The following is a 23,111-nucleotide window of genomic DNA, read 5'->3' on the forward strand; positions in this document are numbered from 1 at the left end:
GCGGGTATATGATTAATACGAGGCCTCGAGGCAATTTGAAATGGCCCATCAATACACTAGTACTCAGATCTTGCACACACAATGGTACCAACTGTATGGTTTCGAAGTCGGGGTGTCAACATGGGCATCTTTTCCTACTTAGCCGGACTACCAAAGCGCATATGGAGTGCGAGTTCTTTTTCTTTCTTCTCTGGCCCTCACCTTTTTTCAGGTCGTCATCTTCATGTCTACATCATCGGACTATCGTATTCCAGCTCTTGCTGCCATGTCTGCGATAGCATATGGCTTACTTGGCTGGTGGTCACATAAGAAGAGAAACCCGGCAGGCCTTCCTCTTCCTCCAGGTCCCAAGCCGCTCCCAGTAGTGGGTAACGTGCTTGGTCTCAAGATTGATGAGCCTTGGGTCACATACACACACTGGGGTGCTACATACGGTGAGACATTGGACATGGTTCTGCAGTACACACAAAACTAATTCTCCCGATTTATTTCAAGGCGAATTGGTGTACTCCCGTCTGCTCAACCAGGAAATCATTTTGATCAATACTGAGAAAGTCGCCAGGGACCTATTGGAGAGGCGCTCCAACAACTACTCCGACAGACCTGGCATCCTGTGCCTGATGAATGACTTGTACGTGCAATTTAAACCTCGCACGCAATTGTCAGATTTACCGAGTCACGGCAGTGTTGGCTGGTCATTTAATTCTGTCATGATCAAGTATAATGATCGTTGGAGGCTCCACCGACGGTTGTTTCACCAAGCATTTCGTCCAGAAGCAGCTTTTACATATCAAACAATGCAGCTTCGCAAGGCGCGAGAGTTGTTGAGCAACTTGCTTGAAGACCCAGTCAACTGGAGGGCGCATGTGCAGACGTAGGAGGATCGATACAGTGTGTACTCTTTTGATACTGATTTCGCAGATCAGGCACTCAGTCTCTATTATTATGTCCGTCGTTTACGGTTACGAACCTGGCCTAAGGGACGACCCCATCATTACCATTGTCGAGAGGGCTGTCGACTTAGCGGTGTCTTCTATCAAACCCGAGGTTGCTGCTTTCCTTGGCGCATTCCCATTTTGTGAGTTCCTGTACTCTTTTGTGCCTACTTGGTGTCTCACAGACGTACAGTGCAACACGTGCCATCATGGTTCCCTGGAGCTTCGTTCAAGCGGACAGCTGTCTTATCCACGAAGTATGCCAAGGAGATGATCGAGGCGCCGTTTCAGTACGTCCAAGAGAATTTGGTAGGTTCTAGCGTCTCTTACCATCAGCCATCTATCTGATCCGAGGTGAACTAGGCGTCAGGCTCGGCATCTCCATCTATGGTAGCTGACTCTTTGAGAAAAGCCGAAGATCAAAATGCGTCTGAGACGTATGTCAAGGCAATCAAAGAGAGCGCTGTGACTGCCTTCGCGGGTATGTTGATGCGATTTTATAATCTCAAGGCTGATCCCTCACATTATTCTGTTCCTCTTAGCTGCCTCGGAGACAGTAAGCCATATCGCGGCTATCGCGCTTACAAAAATATTGCTAACAGTTTTTCTCTCAGACCTCATCAACTATGTTTATTTTCATCTTGACGATGCTACAAAACCCGGAAGTACAAGCGCGCGCACAAGCCGAAATTGACTCTGTGGTCGGTTCGGTCAGGCTGCCGAATTTCGAGGACAGAGCATCACTGCCCTATGTCGAGGCTGTTCTCCGCGAAGTTCTCCGGTGGCACCCCGCTGTACCATTAAGTATGTATCGTACGGAATATATGCTGTGAGTAACGGACTAAATATGAATGACACAGGCATCCCCCACGCTGCCACGAATGATGATGTCTATAACGGATACTTCATCCCGCAAGGTGCGACATGTTTGAGAATTTGTAGCTTGTCGATTGACACACATCAGGAGCTACAATTATAACGAACACATGGTGAGCATTTGCCAATTATAAAGTTTTAACCGCTGATCATTGTCAAAGGGCGATCACACACAACGAAGCCAAGTATCCCAACCCAGAAGAATTTAAACCCGAGCGTTTCTTTGGCGCTGATGGCAAGCTGAATGATGACACCGTGAACGTTGCATTTGGTGCGGGTCGCAGAATTTGTCAGTCTCGCTGAGCTCTATTTGCCTCATTGTGGTAATGATTCTGATCGTGACATCATAAAGGCGTTGGGCGATATATCGCAGATGCATCCATCTGGTCTGCTATGGTCTCGATCCTGGCTATTTTTGACTATCAAGAAATGCAAAGACGAGCAAGGCAACGATATCAATGTAAATCCGAAGTTTACTGCGGGCATCACTTCGTAAGATTCTTTTTTGTGTGCATTTCTGATCCTAATATCTCCTCAGCTATCCATTGCCCTTCCCTTGTCTCTTCGTGCCCCGACACAAAGGATTTGACACGGAAAGGCTTGATGCAATGTTCTAAGGTTATCTCTACGCCTGGTTAAAGCTGGTTCTAGCGTTGTAAACTGCTCTTTCTTTCTTGTATACCAGCTTTCCTATCCTCCACGTTGTTGTGCTAACGATATACGATGTCCACTCACACTGTCCTCACTAGCATCCGCTCATGTTGTATAGCTACTCTTGATATGTCTGGGAAATGATCATACAAACTTGACGTCACAATCAACTACAACTATACAGTACTAAGAAATGATAACTTCACCCTCACCAGTGGTGGCACGAATCATAGAATAAGGTATGTCAGGGCAAGACACGGTGTTTGGAACGATGCTCTTCTTCGCAGAAAATCCTACATGCCGGACAGAGACTCGCGGAACGGAGCTAGGGTGATTCCTGCCAATTTCAGCATCAGGCAGGTCGCAAGAACCGGAGATACACAGAGCCGAGACCGATCTTGTGTGCGTCGTGCAAGGAGAGGAAGTTGTTCGTTCACCCACACTTGTAAAGAGAGCGGACGGCGACCAGTCGGACACGGATGAGTTCGATGACAAAGGGGGAGTGGACGAAACGAGTTTCCGGAAGTTGCGTCCTCCGCTCCCCGGAGTACGTGTGCCGTAGCTAGGACGCAGCGTAAACACCTCTTGGATAGCGGGGTCGTAGATCATAGTAGAGCTCTTGAATCCTCAGTTTCTCCGGCGGCTGGATGTCACCGGAAGCATCAATGGCGGAGGAGTAATCCACGTTGACACGCGGGGAGCTAGTGTAGACCGAGAAGTCGAGTAGATCAGATGCAGATGCGACAGAAGGGACACCCTTGAAGTATGGAGCGAAGTATGTGCTGCCTCTGTCACCAAATGGAGAAGCGAACCGATTCTCTCCTGCACTCGGCGAATAGGAGCAGTTCGGATGAGTAGGCGAGCGTAATTGTTTGCCTTGAGGAGAACTAGTCCATACTTTGAGGGAAGCAGATGACAGGGACGTTGATAGGTCTGCATTGCAGGGAAGCGAGTTCTTGCCGGGCTGTAGCTGCGTGCCCAAGATAGGTGGCCAAGAGCTGCGGAACACATATTCATCGGAACAATGCTTCGGGGATGCATAGGATGAGAGAGGAGAAAACGAAGGCATAGGTAACTCCGGGCGATCGAACAGGGGATGTGACAGTTGTGGAGATTCCCGAAGATTAACGACATTACAACGACCAAGTTCCGGGTCACTGAAATTCGTCGACGATGCCATCTCTCGGCCTTGGGTAGTCCTACATCTGGCTTCTTTAAGCTGCCGCAGGACGACATTCTTTGGCAGCACGAAAGGCTTCAACCCTTTCGGCTTCTGGGATGAAACAAGTTGAACGATAGTGAAGAAGCTCTGGCCTTCAGTTCCTGGTGTATTGGACTCTTGAGTCGCTCGCCTTCCACCAGTAAAAAGACCGAAGAACAAGTGGAACAGTCCTGTAACGAATGACAAGAATTTGCGAAGAAAGAGGGCAAAGGTATGCAGAATGGAAGACATTTTCGCGAGCGCTGACGAGTAAGGACAGTGGCGGACTTGTTCGCGAACGACTCGGCGGTCGGGTTGCAAAGGGTATAAGAGCAGTACTACTTACCGCTGCTGGCATATAAGCATTTGTACAGCATAGCGGCTGACATGTAGCTTTATCATCACCTAAATTATTTATGGAATGGTCAGCCTCCGCATTTCGCGAGCGGGCGAGGTTGGCTGGTGACCGAGCGAACATTGTTTCCAGAATTCGAATCAGTTATTGTCGTCGGAAAAACAACAAAACTGGCGGTGGGAAGTTGGAAAGAAAGGATGCAGTAATGTGGTGTCATGCTGTACAAAGCGCTTTTATAGCATTCCAATACTCTGAATTCCAAGGTCCTTGGCGACGATGCACCGGTCTTTCTCTCTCCCCTTCCCGCCCTCGAATGCCTTCATTAATGACTCTTGTCCCTCGTCAATCCTGTGAAAAGGGACAGATGAAGTTGGGTATTGGACAGTGAAAGACAACATCATTACCATTTTACAGGGTGAGCAGATTTCTCCAGTATGACTTTAACAGTCGTCCACGAAAACCGAACTATCGACGGAAAGCCGAAAGTAGGGTCGAGTGAGTTCTTTACCCAAATTTGAGTCTTTGGATCTGTAACTGCGTTAAGCAAGAACGCAGAATTTCCTGCGACTTAGTAACACACCCGATGGATAGCCACTCCCGAATTCTCTGTTCCAGTTTCGAGTATTCCTTGCTGCATTTTCGTCTTCTTCAATTAGTTCTTCGAAGGTCCACCCATCGACGCATGCATCCCTTGTCACCTTTGCCGCCACGCTGGCTGCTCCCACAATCTTGAATTTGGAGTCTGCTTTCGTTGTCACGGTGAAATTGATGCCCGGGAATTGTGAAGAAAGATACGCTTCATAAGTAGTTGTGTTTCCAAGTGCGTCCACATATACCTAAGCAGAGGATAGTTTAGTATTCATTCGAAAACGCAGCACGCATGTTGACCTCAGACAACTGGAGTCCACGCTGAAGAGCGTCGCGTATGAGCAATACGGTTGCGTCTTGGGATTGCTTGTTAAGATTCGTTGGCGGGATCCTCAGCATCCCAGCTGATATAGCTTGTGGGCTAGCCACCATGAGAAGTCTCACAAGATAGGACTGTGGATGTACGTACCTGATGACTCGGACAGACCATCCGAGATTCTGAGGATCAGAGTTAAGCACACCTAACAATTGGGCTCGTTTTTCCGGAGTGAGTGTTTTGGAGTCTAGTAGAAGATACGGCTCATGTCAGAATGTAGTTGAGCGCTTGAGAGATGTTTACCAGCAAAGCCCAGCTGCTCTAAGTCGGTCTTCCAAGATACAGGGCAATAAGCAACACCGTAAACAAGCGGGCCAAGTACAGGCCCACGACCGGCCTCATCAACACCAAGGATATATGGCCCCGGTGCTGTAGGTGTTGAAGAATGGTAAGTATACGAGTTTGTGAGTGGAGTCGACGGTCCAGGTGCTGAGGGAATAAGAGAAGCAGAAGTTCGGGACATAATTTGCACGATGCCTTGTATGTAGTTCGACTTGAATGTATCTAGGCCAATATGATACTACTTCCACGATGACAAGCCGAAGGATTGGCAATGGAGGAAGACCGTGTTTACGCGTTCTTTGTACCTGTTAATCCTTGTTTAGGAATGGTCAAAATAGGCGACACCGCTTTCATACTTCACTGGGTCACCGTGTTGTCGCTGTGTTCAACATTAACTTGAAAGTCCTCCGCCGTGGATAAATAATGGTTTCAAACCCGGTAGTGCTAAATTGGTGAGTGTAATGTGTTCCAACGTGGTTTTAACTCAGGGATTGTTGTTCAAGATACTGCAAGCCATACTTAGGTTACACATCCTGGAATTCGATCCACTAAGCGATAAATTTAAGCTATATTGTACATCGTGCTACCCAGTCCGTCGTGTGCATTCAACTGCCACTATGGCTGATTCAAAATTCTCCATGTTTCTCGAGGGAGCTTTTAGCGCGTTCATGTGCTACAAAAATAATGATCCAGGGCGTTGTATACTTCAAGGCTTGGAGATCGCACCTGCATGCTTGGCTTTTTCCTTATCAAGTGCGTCCATTCCCTTGGTCTCTGCAATGCGGTCAACAAAGCCACCCGTCAGTCCCGCACTACGAAAAAAGTTTTTATCAGATAATTTCGAGACCATTCTGTGATGATGATGCTCACAGCAGCTCCACGGCCTTCGCATGGTTTGCGGGTTTTCCGTTCTTCTGGACATGTTTCTCGTACGCTTTTGCAGCCTAGGATGTGATCGGTAACGACATCATGCTCGACATGCATGAAAGACAAACCTCGTATGACGCAGCAGCGGCAATGAGCTCATGGCTCAGTTTGGCGCTGTGTCCGCCAGTCACCTACAGATCGTTAAGATGACTGGTCGACGTAACACATTATTGCAGCTTACCTCCGAGTGTGCTTTAGACTCTTCAGAATCGTGCGTGAACCACATAATGTAATGTTTGTGTAATGGGGAAAACTGAATACAACGTAATATGGACCTGGTGTCTTTTATAACTGCAGGGAGCGGTGCGATGATGTCAGTGTGGGGTACTGGTGCACAGTGCACACTGCGCAGGGGTGCCCCTTTAACGGGTCACCCATCATTATTTCCCACGGCTGCTCCAGCACCACCAAGCAGCACCACCAAGTTGCACCCATCCAGTCTCCAATCCAATACTTCGAGCTCTCCAACACGCGCACAGCAACCTACTATACCCTAACGGTTCTAGCCCCTTCTTGATATCCAGTCTCGCTGTCTTTGGAGCATTTTCTTCATCTTTACCGTTGCCTTCAAATAGGCGGCTTATTCGCCCGGTTATCAAAAGCAAGGCGACGATCCAAAACATGGCTTGGTGCGTGGAGACAGAAGCTTTAAAGCTAAATCCCGTAATAGGACAACTTTTAGTACAATCCAGAATTAATCACTAACGACACTGTCGAATTTCTAGGAAACTCATGGTTCTGGGCTCCATCATGATGACATCCAGCTTTACCAGCATTGAACTTTGGTTCTTTTAGTTTCCCTGGGAACCCGTCATGGTTTGATTGGCTTATAATTGGCAGACTTTTGCATTTGATTCTTGCATAGTGTCTCGGTGACCTTATAGTACGCTGTCCCACTTCATGTCCTTGAAATAAACATGTTTGTTGCCTTTCCTTTATTGTGTGGACGAGTACCACGCCGGGAATGAGATATTGCATCCTCCAAGCTGCAAGGAGATCGTATTCTCACATGCGAAAGACCTTCTGGAACATCAATCAACAGTACAGTACTTGTAATGACCAGGTGACCCCAGAAGTTTATTTTTTGTATGCTCTGGCAGTGTTTTCACTTGACTATCTATTTCATGCTCATAATGCTGTAGCCTATTATAGATCCGATGGAGTCGGTCAATGCTATTTCGTAGAAGGATAAACAACCTACGATGGACGCCAGAAAAACAGAAAGCTATTTTTGACAAGAAAAACTGCGGGCATCCCCAGTGGAGTCCATGCAATGCGTCATCGGCATACATGACGCTACGTATGAGTCATTAATGAACCACACTCCGACTCCCACATACGTAGTTCGACTCTGGAGAGGATTTTGCAATCTGTCGGGTCGAAACATTTAGGCATCCGTTCGATTCTTCTCGCGAGATCGGTACTAATATCATCGAGGGTGATCCACCACACTCTAGTTTACATTTCTTTAGGTATGAGGTAAATGAGTTGGACAGGTCACTATGATCCTGCCTAATTTTCACAAGCTTTCACCTTGCTAATTGCAAATGCACACCTAGCAGCCTCTGCAACAGGCTGTCCCTCCATGTAGCTACCACTCACATTCGTCAGATTTTGTGGGTCCTGCATCAGAACCATCCGCATTGGGTTGGACTCGGTGTACTGCTCCCACACCGGAGACTTGTCCAGCTTGTAAGTATTCGGATTGCCAGCGCGCACGAAGGAAAGCCAGTAAGCAATGAGTTCGGAAGCAAACGCGAGTTCGGCGGGCGTCTGTGGTGTAAATGTCGTGGAGCCATTGAAACTAGAATGTCATTTCTCAATGAGCCTGTGCTTTTAGTTAGATGGACTGGGTGTCGGAGGCTCACCCGGTGTTAGTGCCATCAAACATCATCCAGTTCTCCGCAGCATGCGAGACAAGATCACTACCACTCGTCGGGTTAGGTGTGTTGTACCGATAAGTCCAAGTATTGGAATATAGCGAAGATGGGCCGCTCATGGCCTGGCGCTGATGCGTATTGTTAGCACGACTCAAGAGTAGCTCGGCGGAGTGAGGCTCAAACTTACACCGCATATCAATTCAGGTTCACCAGTGGCCACCTGGAATTGCTGACTCAATGAATCAAATTCATCTACTGGATATAGAAGCAGGAATTCTTGAATGTCAGCATCTGTCAGTGATGGGAAAAATTCCTGAAGTGCCAGAGAGATGTTCGTCCCGCCAGAAAGAGTCTCGTTGGAGGTTGCGCTATAAAATGGTGTTATCAGCGGTAGTGCGGCACCGAGACAACTCAGGTGCCAACATACCCAACTATAAGCGGAACATGAGCAAACTCATCGCGTTGGAACTTTAACGTAGGGTATCCAGTAATCAGCACGCCGTCCAAGACGGGGCGAAATAAATTGTACAACCCGGAACTACCACCTGTCAGCTGCGAAAACGAGTGCCTCAGGTAGAGTGGGCAAAACTCACAATTTTCCTTGAGCTGCGGCATCTTGTGCCCGTGCAAGCGCGCTAACGCTTGCACCGCGGAGGCATGCCATTTGCTCTGCCACGGAGCCCGTTCCACACCCCGCATATGATGCGTAGAATTGAAAAAGGGGCTGTCCATGGGCATCAGATGTGGCGCTCATCTTGGTAGGGCGATTCACATACCCGCTGTTGCTCAGGAGTGGGAAGAGGCGTCCTAAAGACGCTCTGCGCAATAGCGCCAGAAAAAAGCTGTTCACCCTCGTTGGCAATCATGTGTAGCTCCACGGAGCTACCGCCGGCGCTCTGACCGTTGATGGTCACTTTGGTCGGATCACCGCCGAATTTACTAATGTATGATTTGACCCATTTGAGGGCCTGGATCTGGTCCTTGAACCCCGCGTTAAAGTCGCCGTACGTACTGTTGGCGAATTCGGGAGTGGCCAGGAAGCCAAAAGAATCAAGACGGTAATAAACAGACACGATAATGACATTCGGACTTTGATAGACCCAGTTATCAAATGGCCAGTTGCGTGGGTTCCCAAAAATATAACCTGTCGCAATGAGATTAAGCAATTCGGTCCGGTAAATGTAATCCTTGAAAACTTACCTCCGCCATGGATGTAGAACAGCACAGGCACTACATAGATCCAATGGAGTGGTAAGAAACGTAGGACAGGACATCTATAGCAAAACGTACGATTGTCGCCTTCTTGGGCATCGTAGGGTGAGTAGATGTTGACGTTTAGGCAGTCCTCTGATCCTGCTCCTCCTGCATCCCCAGCTGGGCCACAATGTCAGAGAAGATATTTTAGGAAGGCAACCACAAATACCGCCCGTTGTTCCTTGGATGCAAAAGTCAGGGTAGTAGGTTGCGTTGATCACTGCATCTCCGTTCAAATTGGCCTCTTCACTTACACGCGTAGTGTTCAGAGGAACAGTTGCACGGAAGCGCAGATCGCCTACAGGAGGCTCAGCATACGGTATCCCGAGGTACGCCACCGTATTTGAGTATGTCCGGTTGCCGAGATATGTCGCATACCCGACATCGACTGTAGGGCAGATGGACTCGGAATTCTGTGCAGGCCATATATTGTTGAATAAGGTAAGGATCAGCAACGTAAACACCACGCTGCGCATTCTTGAGCCCTGGTCTCACACTGTGATCAGAAAAGAAAATATTGTCATGCATTGTCATGTTGTAATGTGGGAAAGGATTTTGGGATATATAAAAATATGCGACCAAGTAAAAGCACCCGCAATCAGCATAATTGTTCAGCAAGAACTCACCGGTCCACCAGTGATCGGCAGCCCCTCCGCGGAATGGCCATTCCGCATAAGTAAAGTCACGAGTAAAAGTCGACTTATATATAGGCTGCATAATGCACGAAGGAGTACTTCGATGGCAAATGGATCACAATAAGTAAGGTGCAGTCACAGAACTCTTCGTGTAGGTAGGGCTATGATAGTATCAGCTGAACTAAGCCGGGAGGAGGAATAAAACATTATCGGCATCTTCCGCCGGATAATAGCCCGAGTTCCTTATCCCTTGCCGTACTACTCGCCATGTCACCTGGGAAGCCAGCAAAAGCCATCAGAATCAAAGTTCCGCGTCATGGTGCCCAAAGGATAGGCGCAAAATTTTCTGCGCATGTTGAAGCGCTGGCTAGGAAAGAGAAAATTCGTGTGGCTACTCACCAGCCGAACTATGACTCAAATAATGTAGCTCAGGCTATCGTGAGTACCATGCTGCACTGCCTGCACAACCACTTTAACATTACGAGCGTTCTATTTAGGAGTCTGCATCGGAGTGGAACTCATTACTTATTACAGCCCGTGCTGAACGTGGACCACAGTGGGATGTCGGAACTCAACAGTGCGTCGTACAGCCATGTCGTATTCAAAGGGAATTAAAAATAGTTCAGATTTCATGTAGACCAAGGGTCTGACCTATATTATAACTCGTCCCCACTGATGGAGTACCAGAAACAGCAACGCGAGGAGGAGAATGCTGCTCGAACTTCCATGCAGCCTCCCGACTTTCGTGCACACGATCCTTCTCGTATCACTCGAAATCACTCGACCTCATCAAATCATAACTACCCATACGCATCGCCGGGCATGTCTCAAGTGGCTCCACGTCATCCCAATCTTGGAGGTTACTCGAACGTCCCATTCAATGGCATTCCACCCAATCACTTCTATGGTCCTGGAGTGGATGGGGCCTCTCCTGCAAGGATGGGTATGAGAGACAGTATGGGTGCCAGTATGTCTCCAGATGTGAGGAGAAGGTCAGCAAGAGGCATGGCAGAGGATGGATTCATCCAATTACATGGACCCTGATCGCACACGACCATTAATTCCCGCGTATGTTATCCAGTGCTGTGTATACCATCATTGTTTCTACTGTATATTTTAGGAGAATTTGTCTATTGCATTCCTTGGCGTGAATTGACTACCCATGTATTATTCCATCCGGGCCATTTGCGTCGTCACAATTTCGCTTGCTCCGTCCTCCCAGTCTTCCCATGACACAGCCATAATTGCCGTGTCTCTCCCTGGTCCTGCCAGCATATCGTTTTTCCTAGGTGTCTTCCCGAATACCTTCCCGGCAGGCAACACCCATGCCCATCTCAAAGTTCCTTCGCGTTTGAGCCCCATGCGAGCAGCAAGTCTCAGGGATGGCTCATTATCCGGATGCGCATACCAATGTACTCTTCTCAACCCCAAGCCAAATTCAGACTGGGATGTAGAGGGCATGGTAAAACAGTACTTGAGGAGTGTTCCTACTGCATGCGTTGCGACATGTGTACGCTGAAATTCGGGCAGGATACACAGAACCCCAATCTCCACCGATAGGTTTGTCGGTGAATAATTGAGAAGTGCAATTGTTCCTGCGAGCTTCCCTCCCCACTCCGGGTAGTCTGGGTCTGGGGTTGTTTTGTCGATGATCGCGAAGAGGACACTATATGTGTTCTGGCGCACGAAGGAGTCCATGAACAGCAGATACGACTCTGGATCTTCTATGCCGGGAAAGGGATAGTAACGGTAGAAGTGCGCAGGGTCTGAAATTGCTGCATGATATTTCGCAGCGTGAATGGATGGTACGAAAGGCGTTAGCTTCAGACGCGGGGACTCCAGCTGAGTGAAGTCGAGGGGAAAGGCAACGTTGATGTCATAGGGGACGGGTCCATGAGGTCCGTAAGCAGGTTTCACGGGAGGGGGAGGTTGATAAGCATTAACATATGCCATGTGAAGATGTTTGGGCGAGCACTAGTGAGGCCAAGTCATATGCATTTTACATTATTCTTATATCATAGCGGCGAGCCCCCAATCACCGACTTCCTTGATCAGGCCGGATCGTCAATTACTAGATTCGCATGAGCAGTCTGTCATACTGTTGAAGTCTGTCGAAGCGAAGGCGCCAAGAGATGAGTCACTAGAGTACGAGCGCATGTTTCTTTTTTTTCTGTCTCTTCTAGACACTAAGATACTACTTTATTCTCCACTAGCTCGTCCCCGCTCGCCTCTCGACACAAAACGTACTACGTCTTTTGAGAGGTGGTGGATTTTGACGTACTGGTCATTACTTTATTTGATTCCTTCCCCCGAAGGCTTTCACAGCACACATCTCTGACTTCTTTCTGGTGTCATATTCAGTAGCCTTCACATCAACCTAGACCTCAGTTTCTCGTCATGTTCACACGGGAACCGTGACGGCCTTCCGGTTAACGCCATCCATTCAGTGATAAAAATCTCGTTGGCTTTAGTCCGCCCTAAGTTACAGGTAATATACGTTCTTACATTTGACAATCCGGCCTGTTCCACATCCTCTATTTACATGCACTGTAATATTATTGTCAGTCACCTCCATCTCTTTCTTGACGCGTGCAGAGGATCGGTGGCAGCTGGGGCGCTTGGGCAGTAGTGGGGAGAGTGGGAGCCGACAGTCCACTTAGGTTATCTGCATGACACGAAGGCATATGAGCAAACCAGACAGAATGAGCGCTTAATGTGGGTATATGAGACGAACGCATGTCTGAAAGAATCGCGCTGAGCTGATGGACAAATGTGACTTGGTCAGACCGTCACCCGCGCATACTAACAGTATAACCGTTACACCAAAAGGAAAGCTTAGCGCTTAGCTTTCAAATTTCAGCATCAGCGATAGTATATGTACTGATTATGGGAACCCCAGCGTGCTTACAGCAAAGCGCCTAGTCATCAAGTGCGCTTGGCAAAATCGTCGATGCGATTACGAGAGATCTAAGGAAACAATGAGAAAAAATGCGACAACTACAGGAGATGACTTACAACAGAGACGGGGGGATATGGATGTTATGCAACCCAACCTGGCGTGATGAGAGAACGCCTGAACCTTGTCAAAAAAGGGGGATCATTTCAGGTGCACTGATCCCACTTCGTAGAGTCGGGGACTTCGCTGCTCGCGGTTGGCTCGCATACTGTTCAATCGCATAGGAAAAGTAACAATTGAATCTCGGATCGAATCCTAAGTGCCATAAGTATGGTATCACCTTCTTATTCCTTGTCAGGTCAATAAACTAGTTTGCACGACATTGACTAATACGTGGTCATTGAATTAACCCGGAGGCAAGTACATTGGAAAAAACGTACACCTTCTCATAAAACCGCTCGAAACTGGCGGGAGCAAAAAAAGCTCAAGGGACAGGCAATCTAATGGTGCCTGGCAGATATAGAGACGGATTACTGCAAGTGGTAAACATGATAGTCAGCACTCTACTTCAAGATGTGATCAACATACAGAAAAGTTGACAAGTACGATAAGAAAATGTATTCATAAAGAAGACGACTTCTCAGACATGATCTCCTCCAGCTTGTATCTTCCGAAGGAAGTATGGAATTTGATATACCCATCGAAAAACGCGACATAGGCGTTATATGCCTCAGGACGTGGCTTCAGGAATTCGAGGGCATTGTTATGTGCTTGCACAGTTTTCTCGATGAGTTCACGGAGGGCGTCCTGTTTGGTAAGAGCACGAGAGGCTGCTACGAGCGACAAGTAGTTTGTTGATTCACCTTCGATCTCTTCTTTGTAGTATGACAATATATCACTGAATTATGGCAAGTTAGAAAGGTTAACAAAAAATCATTGATGTAGCAGTTACTTTGTGTAGTTTATGACTATGGCTAGATCTGGCATGCATTGAACGTATTCCCGAAGCGGGAGTGTGGATGGGAAAATGAAGAATCCGTACGCATTCGTTGCACCTGATAGCATCCTAGAATACTCGGGGTATGAGGGAGTCTGCGGCGAGATCTGTTCACACAAAGGGTTAAAGATCGAAGCTGCCTTTATTGAAAAGTACCGTACCGGCATATATTTGGTCTCATTGTCAAGTAAATTAGAAGACACGAAGTCGAGCGCGGACGTGACGATCAAATTTGACACCGGCGAAGAATAATGGCAAGTGGCCTCCCGCAAGAGTTCATCAAGTGCAGTCATGACCGGGTGCCCCTGTGGCTGGTAGTTCGCGAACCGCTCGTTGAAACGGTACACATGCACTATATGTTCTGCCCTCATCATCAGGTCTTCTGTGCAGATGCCTACGGCGGTGAAAAGGCACAACCATATCTTGGTTGCACGATCCAGGAGGTGGCCGTAAGCATTGGACATCATGGCCACGCCAAAGGCCATGTATGGGAGGATGGCGTCCATCGGATAGCCGCGCTTGATGGCCTCCTGAGAGCATTCGGAGTACCAAGCTTTGTCAAGTGTGACATTCTTATAATGCAAGCCGCAACGCTGAAAAAAATCGGCAATGGACTGACGGATGCTTGCTAGAAGCTATATTCGACATTAAAAAATTAGGACGTAAAAGCATATCAAAACAAAAGGAGGTACTTTGTCATCGAGGGTGGATGTGGACAGGTTGTTCTTTGTCATTGTGAAAACCTGCAGAAAGAAAATTGGTGAGAGAATGGCTGAAATATTAATAGGTTGTACCGTGTACTTATACTCTAGGACGTACCGGGACTACATGACACGACTGAGGAGCGATCGTTGAGTTCATGCAGATCATTGCAATTATGCCCGGAGACTTCACACCCAATTTCCGACGATGTTTTAACCCTTTTGAAAGCAATAACCGAAACAGATGCTATCAGATGGGCTGTGGCAAGTACTGATCCAAAACTTGAACTTGCTCGTCGAGTGCGCAGACTTTGATTTTGCCGACGTCATACACGAGCGGTTAGAATTTAAGTTTGCAATGCAGGCGTGTTGCGAAAAATATTATTGTGATTCTCCATAGTATTAACGCGCGCGGAGCTGTAGGGCAGAGCCCAATACAGTTGCAATCTGCTCCAATTTGATTCTGCAATATTAGTTCAATAACCGTTCCAAAGGGCGTAAACCTAGCTGTCAAAAATGCTATCCTCGCAAGAAGCACGGCCCCATCGTCATCATAGGACATGCATTTGAAGCATTGACGACACAGAGTCGCGGCGCACGCGCGCATCCTTCAAATGTTCGCTGCGAGTGAGAACCGGAGTCCCGTTCCAACATGATAAAAAGTATACTCCCGCAAACTTTCCACAGACGACCCAATGCCTACCGGAAGTCTATGGCACTCGTAAGCCGGAGCAAAGACAAAGCGTCGAGTTGACGATGATGGCGCGATGAAGAATATCACGTGTTGACTATAAGTAATACAATCAAACTACTACTGTAACTGACTTTAAAGTTTTAGGCGACAATTCCTTTACTTCAGCAGTGACCACGAACTTCTTAAATAATCATCATTATCTGGCACTCGTTCACGAGTATTGGTTGGAACGTTTCTCCTTAAACGCGTCATTTCGATCTAATGTAGCGCACACACAGTGATGCCGCAACCCAATTTGAAGAGGGCGCCAACTCCGGTGCGAACAGCGGCTCCCTTCGCTCCACACGACGCGATGGTCGCATCACAGAAAGGTCACATAGAGAACCTAGTGCAGAAGACTCGGAATTTGGAACACACCATCAAGAAGCTGAACGATGAATTCAGTCTTGAACAAACTCGCGCCAAGGACACTGTCAATGTCATTAAACAACAATGGCAAGCAGAGCAAAAGGAGTGGCACGCTGGTTGCGATGCTTTACAGGCGTGCCATAGGATTGCTCATCTCAAAACGGCATACGCTCTGGACGACGAACGAATCGCAGTGCTCAAGGAGCGCGCAATTGCACGGCGCGAGAGGCTTGCACGTATACAAAGGGATTACAAGATAACCATGTTCCAGGCTAGGGAGGCAGAATTGGAGAGTCAATTGGAGGACCTTCAGGCAGATCTCGACTCTCGAGTGGCTGAAACAGAGTCTTTGCTTAAATCTCGTGATCAACAGTACCATAAGACCATCCTCGACTTACAAACAAGAGACGCGACGCTTTCATCCGAGTTGAAGCTGAAGTCGGACGAAATTGTAGCAGCTCACAAGCAACGCGAAGATGTCGAGGTCTGTTCCTTCAGTGCCAACCATGACCGATGGTCTAACTTAGTATAGGACGAACTGCGTCGACTACGAGAAGCCCAAGCAGACGCAGACGCAACGAGTGTTACAAATGTGTCCAAACTTTCCCGGATAACTGTGCAACGTGATGGTCTACAAGCAAGGGTGACTCAACTCGAGCGAGAGCTTGAGGATCACAGGGATAATAATGCTAAGTTGCAACGTCAACTTGACAATTGGCAAGGCTTGAAGAAAGGTGATGATGCAGATCTGGAGATATCGCGGAAGAAGAACGTCGAGTTAGAGGCTCAATTAAGGGAAGTGAATGCAGTGATCCAAGAACGTGATAAAGCACTCGAGAAGGAGAAAGGTCGCACCACTAAACTTAAGGAAGTCCTCCATGAGTGGAAGGTCAGATTTTCCTCCAGCTGTTACGCTGTATATTCAAGCGATTGATTGTTTATAGACCGAAGCCGGAGAGCAGAGCACCCTCCGAAAACAGGCTGATGATGAAGCTACAGATGCGAAAAAGGCGGCAGAAAAACTTGAGCAAGAGATATCAGACTTGAAGGCTCAGCTAACTGCTGCACTCAAAACATCCGCTGCTCCAAAGGTGGGGGAAACTTTCATGTGCCTATACCATATCTCAACGCACGATAATTCAGAGCAACATGACGTCTCCTCCTATCCTTTTGGTATCAGAGGAGGAGGCTGATCAAACTCGCCCGAAACCCAAACCCAGACCTAAACCAGTCAAGCGCCCGAAGCCAGTTGACAGTGACATTGAAGTCATCGAACCTTCCGCCAAAGCGAAAGGTAAACGAAAGGCTCATCAGGAAGACAGTGCCGATGAAAAACCTGCAGCAGAGAAAGCAAAGCATGCACGAGCAAAAAAGGCCGCCTCCGCGTCAAATGAGAAGGTACCAAAGAAACGTGCTCTTGAATCTGAAGCCAAGAACCAGAAGAAAGCTGCGGAGTCGTTGCGAACAAAGACATCAAAATCTGCTGCTGTTGCAGATAGTGTTGCAGAAGACGACCAAGATCCGGCACCTAAGAAGAAGAAACGGAAGCTCAATGTAGGCATCTTCCCTTCTACACAACAACAGCCTCCGGTGTTTCACTGGGACCAGGTGCGTTACACGTTTCTCCAGTTGATGGTCCGCTGAAACTTTGGGGTTCAATCACCCGCAGGGTGAACTCGGCCTAGGAATCCCTACCGAGCTGTCGCCTGTGAAAGATGCGCCGCGACGATTACATCCATCAAGCACAGGACCAAGTTTCACCAAAACTCGCGGATGAAGTTTGTCCCATGTGGATACACGGCAGCTGACTGGTGTCTTTGATGTGATCGATGAACGTCATGTTTGATCTTGAATCCTGGTGACTGGCGAGTCGCTGGTCACAGCTGTAAGGGCCCGAAATGTGCTTATGAACCCGCAAACGGCGCGCTGTAGGAAGGCAAGTGAAGATATGATCATTTCAACAGTTTCACTTTTGGATTCAAAGATGTTTTGCAAACAAGTTACATTGCTGCAGTTCTCACAGCCAGAAGTACATGATATTAATATTCATCCATGTTCCGCCATCAATTGTGATCGTCTTGCTAGTAATATAAACGGAGTCTTTTGTGGCGAGGAACGATACCATTCCCGCGTTTGTTTGTTACTGTAAAGCGACTGAAAGGAGTGGGAAAGCTCACCTCACGAGAGGAATGCTGATACATACATCCTGATAAATGAATGTCTTGCCATCAGGAAACCCAAACTGTTTCGCGAATGCCCCGGCGGAGTCTTGCACTGCAGACCGTATCAGTATCTGGATGCATAAACTAACGAAGAGATGGGTGATGGATGGGAGGTAGGGAGACTATGGTAACAGAAAATAATATGATGCAGTATGACTTACAGAGACACGTATCGACCGCTCAGCGCTCAGGTGCGGCATAGGCGTTTACGGTGATGCCTTGTGATCCAATTTCACTCGCTGAAACATAAGAACAGTAAAATGAGAGATGAAGTAATGAAACCTCATGACTACACACCGAGCACCTGGGTGAATGATTGAATGGTAGATTTCGATGCACAGCAAACGCTGGTCAACGGCATCCCTTTCTTCCCTCATACTAACAAAGCACCAAAGCACCTATGACAAGGAAGGATACTATCATCTAAATACAAAAGAACCAAGGGTCGTGCCTGCCGCAATGCCTCTGCTCTATCATAACCTTGGTTGCAAACACAGGAACACCCCGCGCGCATGGACGTTGAAGATTCAATCGAAGTTGACGAGTGTAGCTTTAGGGGTATGACGGTCACCATAAAAGCGTATCAAAGACGGGGCTGGTTTACAGTCAACCACAGACTTCACAATGATCTGACCGGGATTCGCTACTATAGAACACCGTTAATGGCATGTTTGCAGCTAACGAGGCACCCACCACGTCCAAACCGTTGAACTCTTTCTCCGTAGTCTGCACCATGTACTGGACCCCCTCTGGTGACACATCATATTCCAAGCCAACGCACCGCCTCCCTTGCGCCTCCATCTCGTCCGCGACGTCGAGCTTCGTGCACTGTGATTTCAAGTCTGTGATGGCGATGTCAAGTCCGTCCTCTACAAGCCGCAGGGCAATATCGCGTCCGATACCTTCGGCTATGCTGGTTATTAGTGCGACGTTGAGCTTTTTTCTTGTGCTGGAGTAGCGAAATTAGTTATGGTTGTAGGAATTTGGGAACCAAATGTCCAAATTTTTATATGGAGAATTATGCGTTAGTCATGAATCCGAGTATCAGTGCACGAAGCACTGTTGGTGGAGAATTTTATCGCGAGAACTGCCAGAACCTGGCACATAAGGATCTGCCATGGTAGAACGATTTTGGCCCCGGCGTCTGTTGGATTTCTGCCACTGCCAGGCTCTTCCATGGCGAAGGGAATTAGAACGTTAGCGATCTGCCGACAACACTAGAACTCATGAGTACTCATGATCTGAGGCATCCATACACCAAATTGTCACTGAACTACCGTGACGGCAATGTCTCTTCAAGACCTCGATTGTGAAATCCTCAGCTGGTCGCGCCTGCGGTTCATGACTCAAACTCTGAGCCCAGGAGCTTCTATGTGAATTCGCCCTGCCAATTCCGTACTGAATAACAAAGGTTGTTCCAAAAGATGGGCAAGTAAGCCTTCATAAGATGACCTCGATTGTACGTTGATTCTTGAAGCCCTGTCAGAAGAATAATCAGCGTCAGCAACTTTTACACCGCAATTATTCAACACTGGGGGGGCAGGTCGTGCAGCACGCAAGGCCGCTGAGGATATGCTTGCCATCCATGGAGAAGGTCATACATCGGGTTTGCGCTGAATTGACGTGCCAATGAATGGCGATGGACTGATAGTGCATCGATCTGAGAGCTGAAGTCGCCGAAGACGAACACGCCTGTTTAACAATGCAGAAGCAACAAACTAGTGCCGGAAAGATGACAGCAATAGATATCGATGTGAACATAATCCGTCTCGCGATCACCGCCTGTGCGTCCCACTCCGTCGCAATAAAGTGATGTTTGAGACTTTGAGTCACAAGTTTGAAAAAACCCTTGAACTTCGCCCACAGGGCCACGACACCAACACTTAATGTGCTTCTCATAAATAAATTCAAGCATTGAAGTAACCACGCATAGATTTTTTCGACCAGCTGGCACCCGCTCTGGCCCAGAGAAGAGTCACATACATTTATAATGCAGTAATGACAATAGTAAAGTGGGAATGAGGCCAAAGGGAAGGGAAACTTGTCGCCACATCATGAAACTCCTCTCAACGTAAAGATTCGTGATTAGAGTGATTAAAGAGGCTTTCCTCTATAGACCATCCTGTGATAGATACACACGGTGCCCTCATTCCATCGGTGAGCGGAACGCTTCCTGGAATGAGTGGTGAGAGGTGGTCATGTAAACGGTGAAAATTTTTGAGCAGAGCTTCGAAGAGATTTATAGGCCTCGGAAGATGCCGGTGACAAGTCTCGTGACCAGCCTCAGACGTAGTACTAAAGACTGGTTAATAGTCTAGTAGGTGGCAAGCCGAGGCGTAAATTTCTCGACGTACTGAGTTACCGTTGCCAAAGTTAGCGCCTGTTCAAGATGCAGACAGCAGGACAGCTAATTGATGTCATGCACTCTGTGCGCTTTTCGATGAGCCACATCTACCGCCAGCTCAGGTATTGGTTGGATTGCCTGCTACTCAAATGGGTGCCTCCATCTCTCCCAGCAATGCAACTTGGGCTTCATGGAAGCTCTCAGAATCCTACGATGGTGAGTTGTCAGTTGCAATTTGCATTCCGAAATGCCTATTAAAAATGGATCCTTCAAGTTACAATTTTTCACCTGGGATGCCCGGCACCCAGACATGAGCTGGTGGAAACATCTTGCGAAAGAAGCCCCGCACTTGGCTGTATTGGGGTTCACACAGATCTGGCTCCCTCCGCCGAACAAAGCAATGGAACAGGTGAGAGTCAGCAGTTCTGATAATATGTTCACAATCCCACTGTACTATGATTACTGTAGACGGGCCGCGGATATGATGCTTATGACTTGGTACGATGTTCCGTAACGTTTGTTTCAACACTCATTCAGATGTTTGTGTAGTGGGATCTTGGCGAATTCGACCAGAAAGGCTCCGTTGCTACGAGGTGGGGAACAAAGGAAGACCTTTTGAGAGCTTGTAATGCTGCAAGGCAATGCAATATGAACGTTATCATCGATGCAGTTCTCAATGTAAGGATATCAGCTATATCTCATGAATCCATGCTCAAACTCAGTCGTGCACCACGGTACATAAGCACAAACTCGGTGCAGACAGAGCAGAGGCCTTTCGTGCTGTACGCGTCGATCCATTAAATCGGTTGCGGGATATCGAGAACGAGAGACCAATCAAAGTATGATTCCCCTCCCCTGCTTTGAAGACCTTTTTAATATCATCCGCAGGGCTGGACTGCATTTGATTTTCCTGGACGGCTTGAGAAGGTAATACAATACATTATAATTTCATTGACTAGAGATAAACATACAATCCAGTATAGCAGCATGCGGTGGAATTTTAATCATTTTACGGGTCAGTCCGTATTGGACCTCTTTGCTTTTATGACTGAAATTATTGAAGGGTTGGACTGGGATGAGCTCGCGCAAACCAAGGGTATATTTCGCATTTCTTCAGAAATACACAAAGGTTGGTCAAGGTGGGTGGACACTGAGAATGGGAATTATGATTATCTCCTGGGCATCGATGTTCGTGGTGGCTTTTCGTTAAAGAGCTCATTCTAATCATTTATCCGGGAACTATAGATTGACCACCGTCACCCTGAAGTACGAGATGATCTATTTTCGTGGGGCTCGTGGATCCTTGACGTACGTCTTGTCTCCATAATTTCTTACATGATTTTCTGAAATCGTTCTAGACCACAGGCGCCTCCGGGTTCAGACTGGATGCCATCAAACACATGGATCGCAGGTTCCTTCTTGAGTTTGTAAGGGGGTGTTTCGTCTTTATTTGCTTCATCTTGTGACGGAGCCGCTTTACTATTGAAGATCAAAAGAACTCGGAACCACCCAGGCAGGAAGCGATTGTTTGCGGTATCAGAGTACTGGTCAGCGAAGTAGGTCCATCCTGGATTCCGTGATATACAGGCCCCTGAACGAGAGCAGCTTGCAATCTATAACCCCATATATTCGGGCGTTTCATGGCCAGGTGCGCATCCAATGACATCATTGACTCGGGGTTAATGGCAACAGACCTCCTTTTTCGATGTTCCACTGCACGAGAACTTTCATAGAGCAAGCGAAGCAGGTGCTTCATACGACCTGAGGACCATTTTTGAAGGTTCCCTGGTAAAATTGAGGCCAGGAGATGCTGTCACTTTCGTTGACAATCACGAGTGAGTGCTGGCACCAGATATCTACTGTTCCATGAGTAGCTGTTTCTTGTGATAGCACGGTAAGCAAGCGTTTGATGACCGCAAAGAATTTAGCCAATGATTGTTCCAGCAAATTGGCCAGTCTCTGGAGAGCTGGGTAAGCCGTTCGCACTTCTGTTTTGGTAGCTTTCGATCAATTTCAATTAGGTGGACACCAACTTCAAAGCTCAAGCGTACGCCCTCATCCTACTGCGATGTCACGGATATCCGTATGTGCCATCTTGCTGAAACATCGGCCCTAACACGAATGTCATGGCAGATGTGTTTTCTATGGTGACCTGTATCCCAATGATGAGTGCTTTGACGAGGGCACCTCTCGCATTCTGAAAAAGTTACTCCTTGCACGGAAATCGTTCGCATATGGACCTATGGTAGATTACTTCGAACACAGAAACTGTATTGGGTTCGTGCGCATGGGCGATTCCGATCATGCTGGGTGTGTAGTTGTGCTTAGTAATGACCCGATGTGAGTTTCTTCGTGTCTTTTACACATGCTCATCTGTTGATCGCTTCCTCGAGGCTGGACCTAACTACGTCCAAAGTTCGAATGAACGTTGGCCTAGTATGTGTCCATTATAAATTGTAGCTATACGTATCTGCTTATCTCTTGTGTTCTCTAGCACCAAGGATCAACGTTCCACAGCTTGTTTGATGACACTCGAACTGTTGCAATTGACCATGAAGGTTGGGGAGCATTTCCTTCTTCGGAGGACTGTGTTGAGGTCTGGATCAAAACTGGAGAACATTAATAGCCAATAGTCCCAACAGACACTAGTATACTAGTACTGCTTATCTACATATTGTAAGAACGGAGCGATTTCCAGTTGGGGTCGACGCCATGTGCACACCACTTGAGCTTGATCCATACTAGATGTCCACCAGAGTTCGCACATTTTGGGGGCAATGTCTATTACTCCACAACGCACAAACATAAAAAAAAAAATTCTTTGACAGTTCGATAGCCTGACATCGAAAATACAATGCGTGTGCTAGAGTCAATGCGTGAATTCTTGGG

At 47.6% G+C, this 23,111-nt stretch overlaps 11 protein-coding genes across 11 annotated transcripts; 4 read left to right on the plus strand and 7 right to left on the minus strand.

Annotated features, from left to right (window-relative positions):
- The first annotated feature begins 46 nt into the window (after positions 1 to 46).
- Positions 47 to 2,628, plus strand: F5147DRAFT_687437 (cytochrome P450). The gene is made up of 13 exons (XM_041436843.1): positions 47 to 434; positions 496 to 631; positions 686 to 874; positions 927 to 1,078; positions 1,129 to 1,244; positions 1,299 to 1,400; positions 1,550 to 1,739; positions 1,796 to 1,852; positions 1,900 to 1,924; positions 1,973 to 2,100; positions 2,164 to 2,207; positions 2,239 to 2,303; positions 2,350 to 2,628. Exons 1-13 carry the CDS (start codon positions 224 to 226, stop codon positions 2,426 to 2,428), a joined length of 1,494 nt encoding a protein of 497 aa, XP_041294309.1. The 5' UTR covers positions 47 to 223; the 3' UTR covers positions 2,429 to 2,628.
- Positions 2,629 to 3,024: 396 nt separating this feature from the next.
- F5147DRAFT_772107 (uncharacterized protein) lies at positions 3,025 to 3,915 on the minus strand (the record flags this gene model as incomplete). Its single annotated transcript, XM_041441325.1, has 1 exon — positions 3,025 to 3,915. The coding sequence occupies one exon, from the start codon at positions 3,913 to 3,915 to the stop codon at positions 3,025 to 3,027; it is 891 nt and encodes a 296-aa protein (XP_041294310.1).
- A 148-nt stretch (positions 3,916 to 4,063) lies between these two features.
- Positions 4,064 to 5,542, minus strand: F5147DRAFT_687439 (ribonuclease H-like domain-containing protein). The gene is made up of 6 exons (XM_041436844.1): positions 5,226 to 5,542; positions 5,076 to 5,169; positions 4,907 to 5,027; positions 4,599 to 4,854; positions 4,423 to 4,546; positions 4,064 to 4,366 (listed from the first exon to the last, which is right to left on the minus strand). The coding sequence occupies exons 1-6, from the start codon at positions 5,443 to 5,445 to the stop codon at positions 4,252 to 4,254; spliced, it is 930 nt and encodes a 309-aa protein (XP_041294311.1). The 5' UTR covers positions 5,446 to 5,542; the 3' UTR covers positions 4,064 to 4,251.
- A 224-nt stretch (positions 5,543 to 5,766) lies between these two features.
- F5147DRAFT_687445 (uncharacterized protein) lies at positions 5,767 to 6,511 on the minus strand. The gene is made up of 5 exons (XM_041436845.1): positions 6,373 to 6,511; positions 6,260 to 6,322; positions 6,135 to 6,208; positions 5,991 to 6,076; positions 5,767 to 5,937 (listed from the first exon to the last, which is right to left on the minus strand). The coding sequence occupies exons 1-5, from the start codon at positions 6,415 to 6,417 to the stop codon at positions 5,891 to 5,893; spliced, it is 315 nt and encodes a 104-aa protein (XP_041294312.1). The 5' UTR covers positions 6,418 to 6,511; the 3' UTR covers positions 5,767 to 5,890.
- Positions 6,512 to 7,581: 1,070 nt separating this feature from the next.
- On the minus strand, positions 7,582 to 9,881 carry F5147DRAFT_687447 (Alpha/Beta hydrolase protein). The gene is made up of 9 exons (XM_041436846.1): positions 9,495 to 9,881; positions 9,362 to 9,445; positions 9,272 to 9,301; positions 8,848 to 9,215; positions 8,665 to 8,795; positions 8,499 to 8,609; positions 8,259 to 8,439; positions 8,060 to 8,199; positions 7,582 to 7,995 (listed from the first exon to the last, which is right to left on the minus strand). The coding sequence occupies exons 1-9, from the start codon at positions 9,799 to 9,801 to the stop codon at positions 7,704 to 7,706; spliced, it is 1,644 nt and encodes a 547-aa protein (XP_041294313.1). The 5' UTR covers positions 9,802 to 9,881; the 3' UTR covers positions 7,582 to 7,703.
- A 259-nt stretch (positions 9,882 to 10,140) lies between these two features.
- Positions 10,141 to 11,066, plus strand: F5147DRAFT_105777 (uncharacterized protein). Its single transcript, XM_041428047.1, has 3 exons — positions 10,141 to 10,398; positions 10,458 to 10,537; positions 10,587 to 11,066. The coding sequence occupies exons 1-3, from the start codon at positions 10,228 to 10,230 to the stop codon at positions 11,002 to 11,004; spliced, it is 669 nt and encodes a 222-aa protein (XP_041294314.1). The 5' UTR covers positions 10,141 to 10,227; the 3' UTR covers positions 11,005 to 11,066.
- Positions 11,066 to 12,017, minus strand: F5147DRAFT_105780 (acyl-CoA N-acyltransferase). Its single transcript, XM_041428048.1, has one exon. The coding sequence runs from the start codon at positions 11,911 to 11,913 to the stop codon at positions 11,128 to 11,130; it is 786 nt and encodes a 261-aa protein (XP_041294315.1). The 5' UTR covers positions 11,914 to 12,017; the 3' UTR covers positions 11,066 to 11,127.
- A 1,460-nt stretch (positions 12,018 to 13,477) lies between these two features.
- Positions 13,478 to 14,476, minus strand: F5147DRAFT_574074 (isoprenoid synthase domain-containing protein; the record flags this gene model as incomplete). Its single annotated transcript, XM_041431196.1, has 3 exons — positions 13,478 to 13,754; positions 13,809 to 13,960; positions 14,015 to 14,476. Coding segments are annotated over 3 exons (891 nt in total), but the record flags the coding sequence as incomplete, so codon positions are not given.
- Positions 14,477 to 15,392: 916 nt separating this feature from the next.
- Positions 15,393 to 17,802, plus strand: F5147DRAFT_687461 (uncharacterized protein). Its single transcript, XM_041436847.1, has 6 exons — positions 15,393 to 15,471; positions 15,527 to 16,140; positions 16,189 to 16,545; positions 16,601 to 16,747; positions 16,800 to 17,264; positions 17,326 to 17,802. Exons 2-6 carry the CDS (start codon positions 15,529 to 15,531, stop codon positions 17,431 to 17,433), a joined length of 1,689 nt encoding a protein of 562 aa, XP_041294317.1. The 5' UTR covers positions 15,393 to 15,471; positions 15,527 to 15,528; the 3' UTR covers positions 17,434 to 17,802.
- A 757-nt stretch (positions 17,803 to 18,559) lies between these two features.
- Positions 18,560 to 18,808, minus strand: F5147DRAFT_544493 (uncharacterized protein; the record flags this gene model as incomplete). The annotated part of the gene is made up of 1 exon (XM_041430301.1): positions 18,560 to 18,808. A coding segment is annotated over one exon (249 nt), but the record flags the coding sequence as incomplete, so codon positions are not given.
- A 1,381-nt stretch (positions 18,809 to 20,189) lies between these two features.
- F5147DRAFT_687473 (glycoside hydrolase family 13 protein) lies at positions 20,190 to 23,017 on the plus strand. The gene is given in 19 exon segments (XM_041436848.1): positions 20,190 to 20,438; positions 20,497 to 20,631; positions 20,691 to 20,720; positions 20,772 to 20,900; positions 20,966 to 21,061; positions 21,111 to 21,149; positions 21,201 to 21,237; positions 21,286 to 21,410; positions 21,468 to 21,530; positions 21,581 to 21,649; positions 21,711 to 21,778; positions 21,828 to 21,870; positions 21,915 to 22,057; positions 22,069 to 22,071; positions 22,166 to 22,193; positions 22,244 to 22,305; positions 22,356 to 22,562; positions 22,616 to 22,658; positions 22,717 to 23,017. 19 exon segments carry the CDS (start codon positions 20,268 to 20,270, stop codon positions 22,843 to 22,845), a joined length of 1,620 nt encoding a protein of 539 aa, XP_041294319.1. The 5' UTR covers positions 20,190 to 20,267; the 3' UTR covers positions 22,846 to 23,017.
- Positions 23,018 to 23,111: the final 94 nt, after the last annotated feature.

The sequence above is a fragment of the Suillus discolor genome (genome assembly GCF_016758755.1).
Source record: "Suillus discolor strain FC423 chromosome Unknown F5147scaffold_19, whole genome shotgun sequence".
Lineage (NCBI taxonomy): Eukaryota > Fungi > Basidiomycota > Agaricomycetes > Boletales > Suillaceae > Suillus > Suillus discolor.

Coding starts and splice junctions, on each gene's coding strand:
- F5147DRAFT_687445 (XM_041436845.1), bottom strand. CDS start 6,417: ATGTGGTTCACGCACGATTCTGAAGAGTCTAAAGCACACTCGGAG. Junction 6,323..6,372: donor AGTCTAAAGCACACTCGGAG/GTAAGCTGCAAT, acceptor AACGATCTGTAG/GTGACTGGCGGACACAGCGC. Junction 5,938..5,990: donor GGAAAAAGCCAAGCATGCAG/GTGCGATCTCCA, acceptor TTATTTTTGTAG/CACATGAACGCGCTAAAAGC.
- F5147DRAFT_687447 (XM_041436846.1), bottom strand. CDS start 9,801: ATGCGCAGCGTGGTGTTTACGTTGCTGATCCTTACCTTATTCAACAAT. Junction 9,446..9,494: donor CATCCAAGGAACAACGGGCG/GTATTTGTGGTT, acceptor ATTGTGGCCCAG/CTGGGGATGCAGGAGGAGCA. Junction 7,996..8,059: donor TTTGATGGCACTAACACCGG/GTGAGCCTCCGA, acceptor ATGACATTCTAG/TTTCAATGGCTCCACGACAT.
- F5147DRAFT_687473 (XM_041436848.1), top strand. CDS start 20,268: ATGCAGACAGCAGGACAGCTAATTGATGTCATGCACTCTGTGCGCTTT. Junction 21,871..21,914: donor TTCGGGCGTTTCATGGCCAG/GTGCGCATCCAA, acceptor TAATGGCAACAG/ACCTCCTTTTTCGATGTTCC. Junction 22,306..22,355: donor CTGCGATGTCACGGATATCC/GTATGTGCCATC, acceptor ATGTCATGGCAG/ATGTGTTTTCTATGGTGACC.
- F5147DRAFT_687439 (XM_041436844.1), bottom strand. CDS start 5,445: ATGTCCCGAACTTCTGCTTCTCTTATTCCCTCAGCACCTGGACCGTCG. Junction 5,170..5,225: donor AGAGCAGCTGGGCTTTGCTG/GTAAACATCTCT, acceptor ATCTTCTACTAG/ACTCCAAAACACTCACTCCG. Junction 4,547..4,598: donor CGGGAGTGGCTATCCATCGG/GTGTGTTACTAA, acceptor ACGCAGTTACAG/ATCCAAAGACTCAAATTTGG.
- F5147DRAFT_105780 (XM_041428048.1), bottom strand. CDS start 11,913: ATGGCATATGTTAATGCTTATCAACCTCCCCCTCCCGTGAAACCTGCT.
- F5147DRAFT_687461 (XM_041436847.1), top strand. CDS start 15,529: ATGCCGCAACCCAATTTGAAGAGGGCGCCAACTCCGGTGCGAACAGCG. Junction 16,141..16,188: donor AGCAACGCGAAGATGTCGAG/GTCTGTTCCTTC, acceptor AACTTAGTATAG/GACGAACTGCGTCGACTACG. Junction 17,265..17,325: donor CGGTGTTTCACTGGGACCAG/GTGCGTTACACG, acceptor AATCACCCGCAG/GGTGAACTCGGCCTAGGAAT.
- F5147DRAFT_105777 (XM_041428047.1), top strand. CDS start 10,228: ATGTCACCTGGGAAGCCAGCAAAAGCCATCAGAATCAAAGTTCCGCGT. Junction 10,399..10,457: donor ATAATGTAGCTCAGGCTATC/GTGAGTACCATG, acceptor CGTTCTATTTAG/GAGTCTGCATCGGAGTGGAA. Junction 10,538..10,586: donor TGGGATGTCGGAACTCAACA/GTGCGTCGTACA, acceptor AAAATAGTTCAG/ATTTCATGTAGACCAAGGGT.
- F5147DRAFT_687437 (XM_041436843.1), top strand. CDS start 224: ATGTCTACATCATCGGACTATCGTATTCCAGCTCTTGCTGCCATGTCT. Junction 435..495: donor ACACTGGGGTGCTACATACG/GTGAGACATTGG, acceptor ATTTATTTCAAG/GCGAATTGGTGTACTCCCGT. Junction 1,245..1,298: donor AGTACGTCCAAGAGAATTTG/GTAGGTTCTAGC, acceptor GAGGTGAACTAG/GCGTCAGGCTCGGCATCTCC.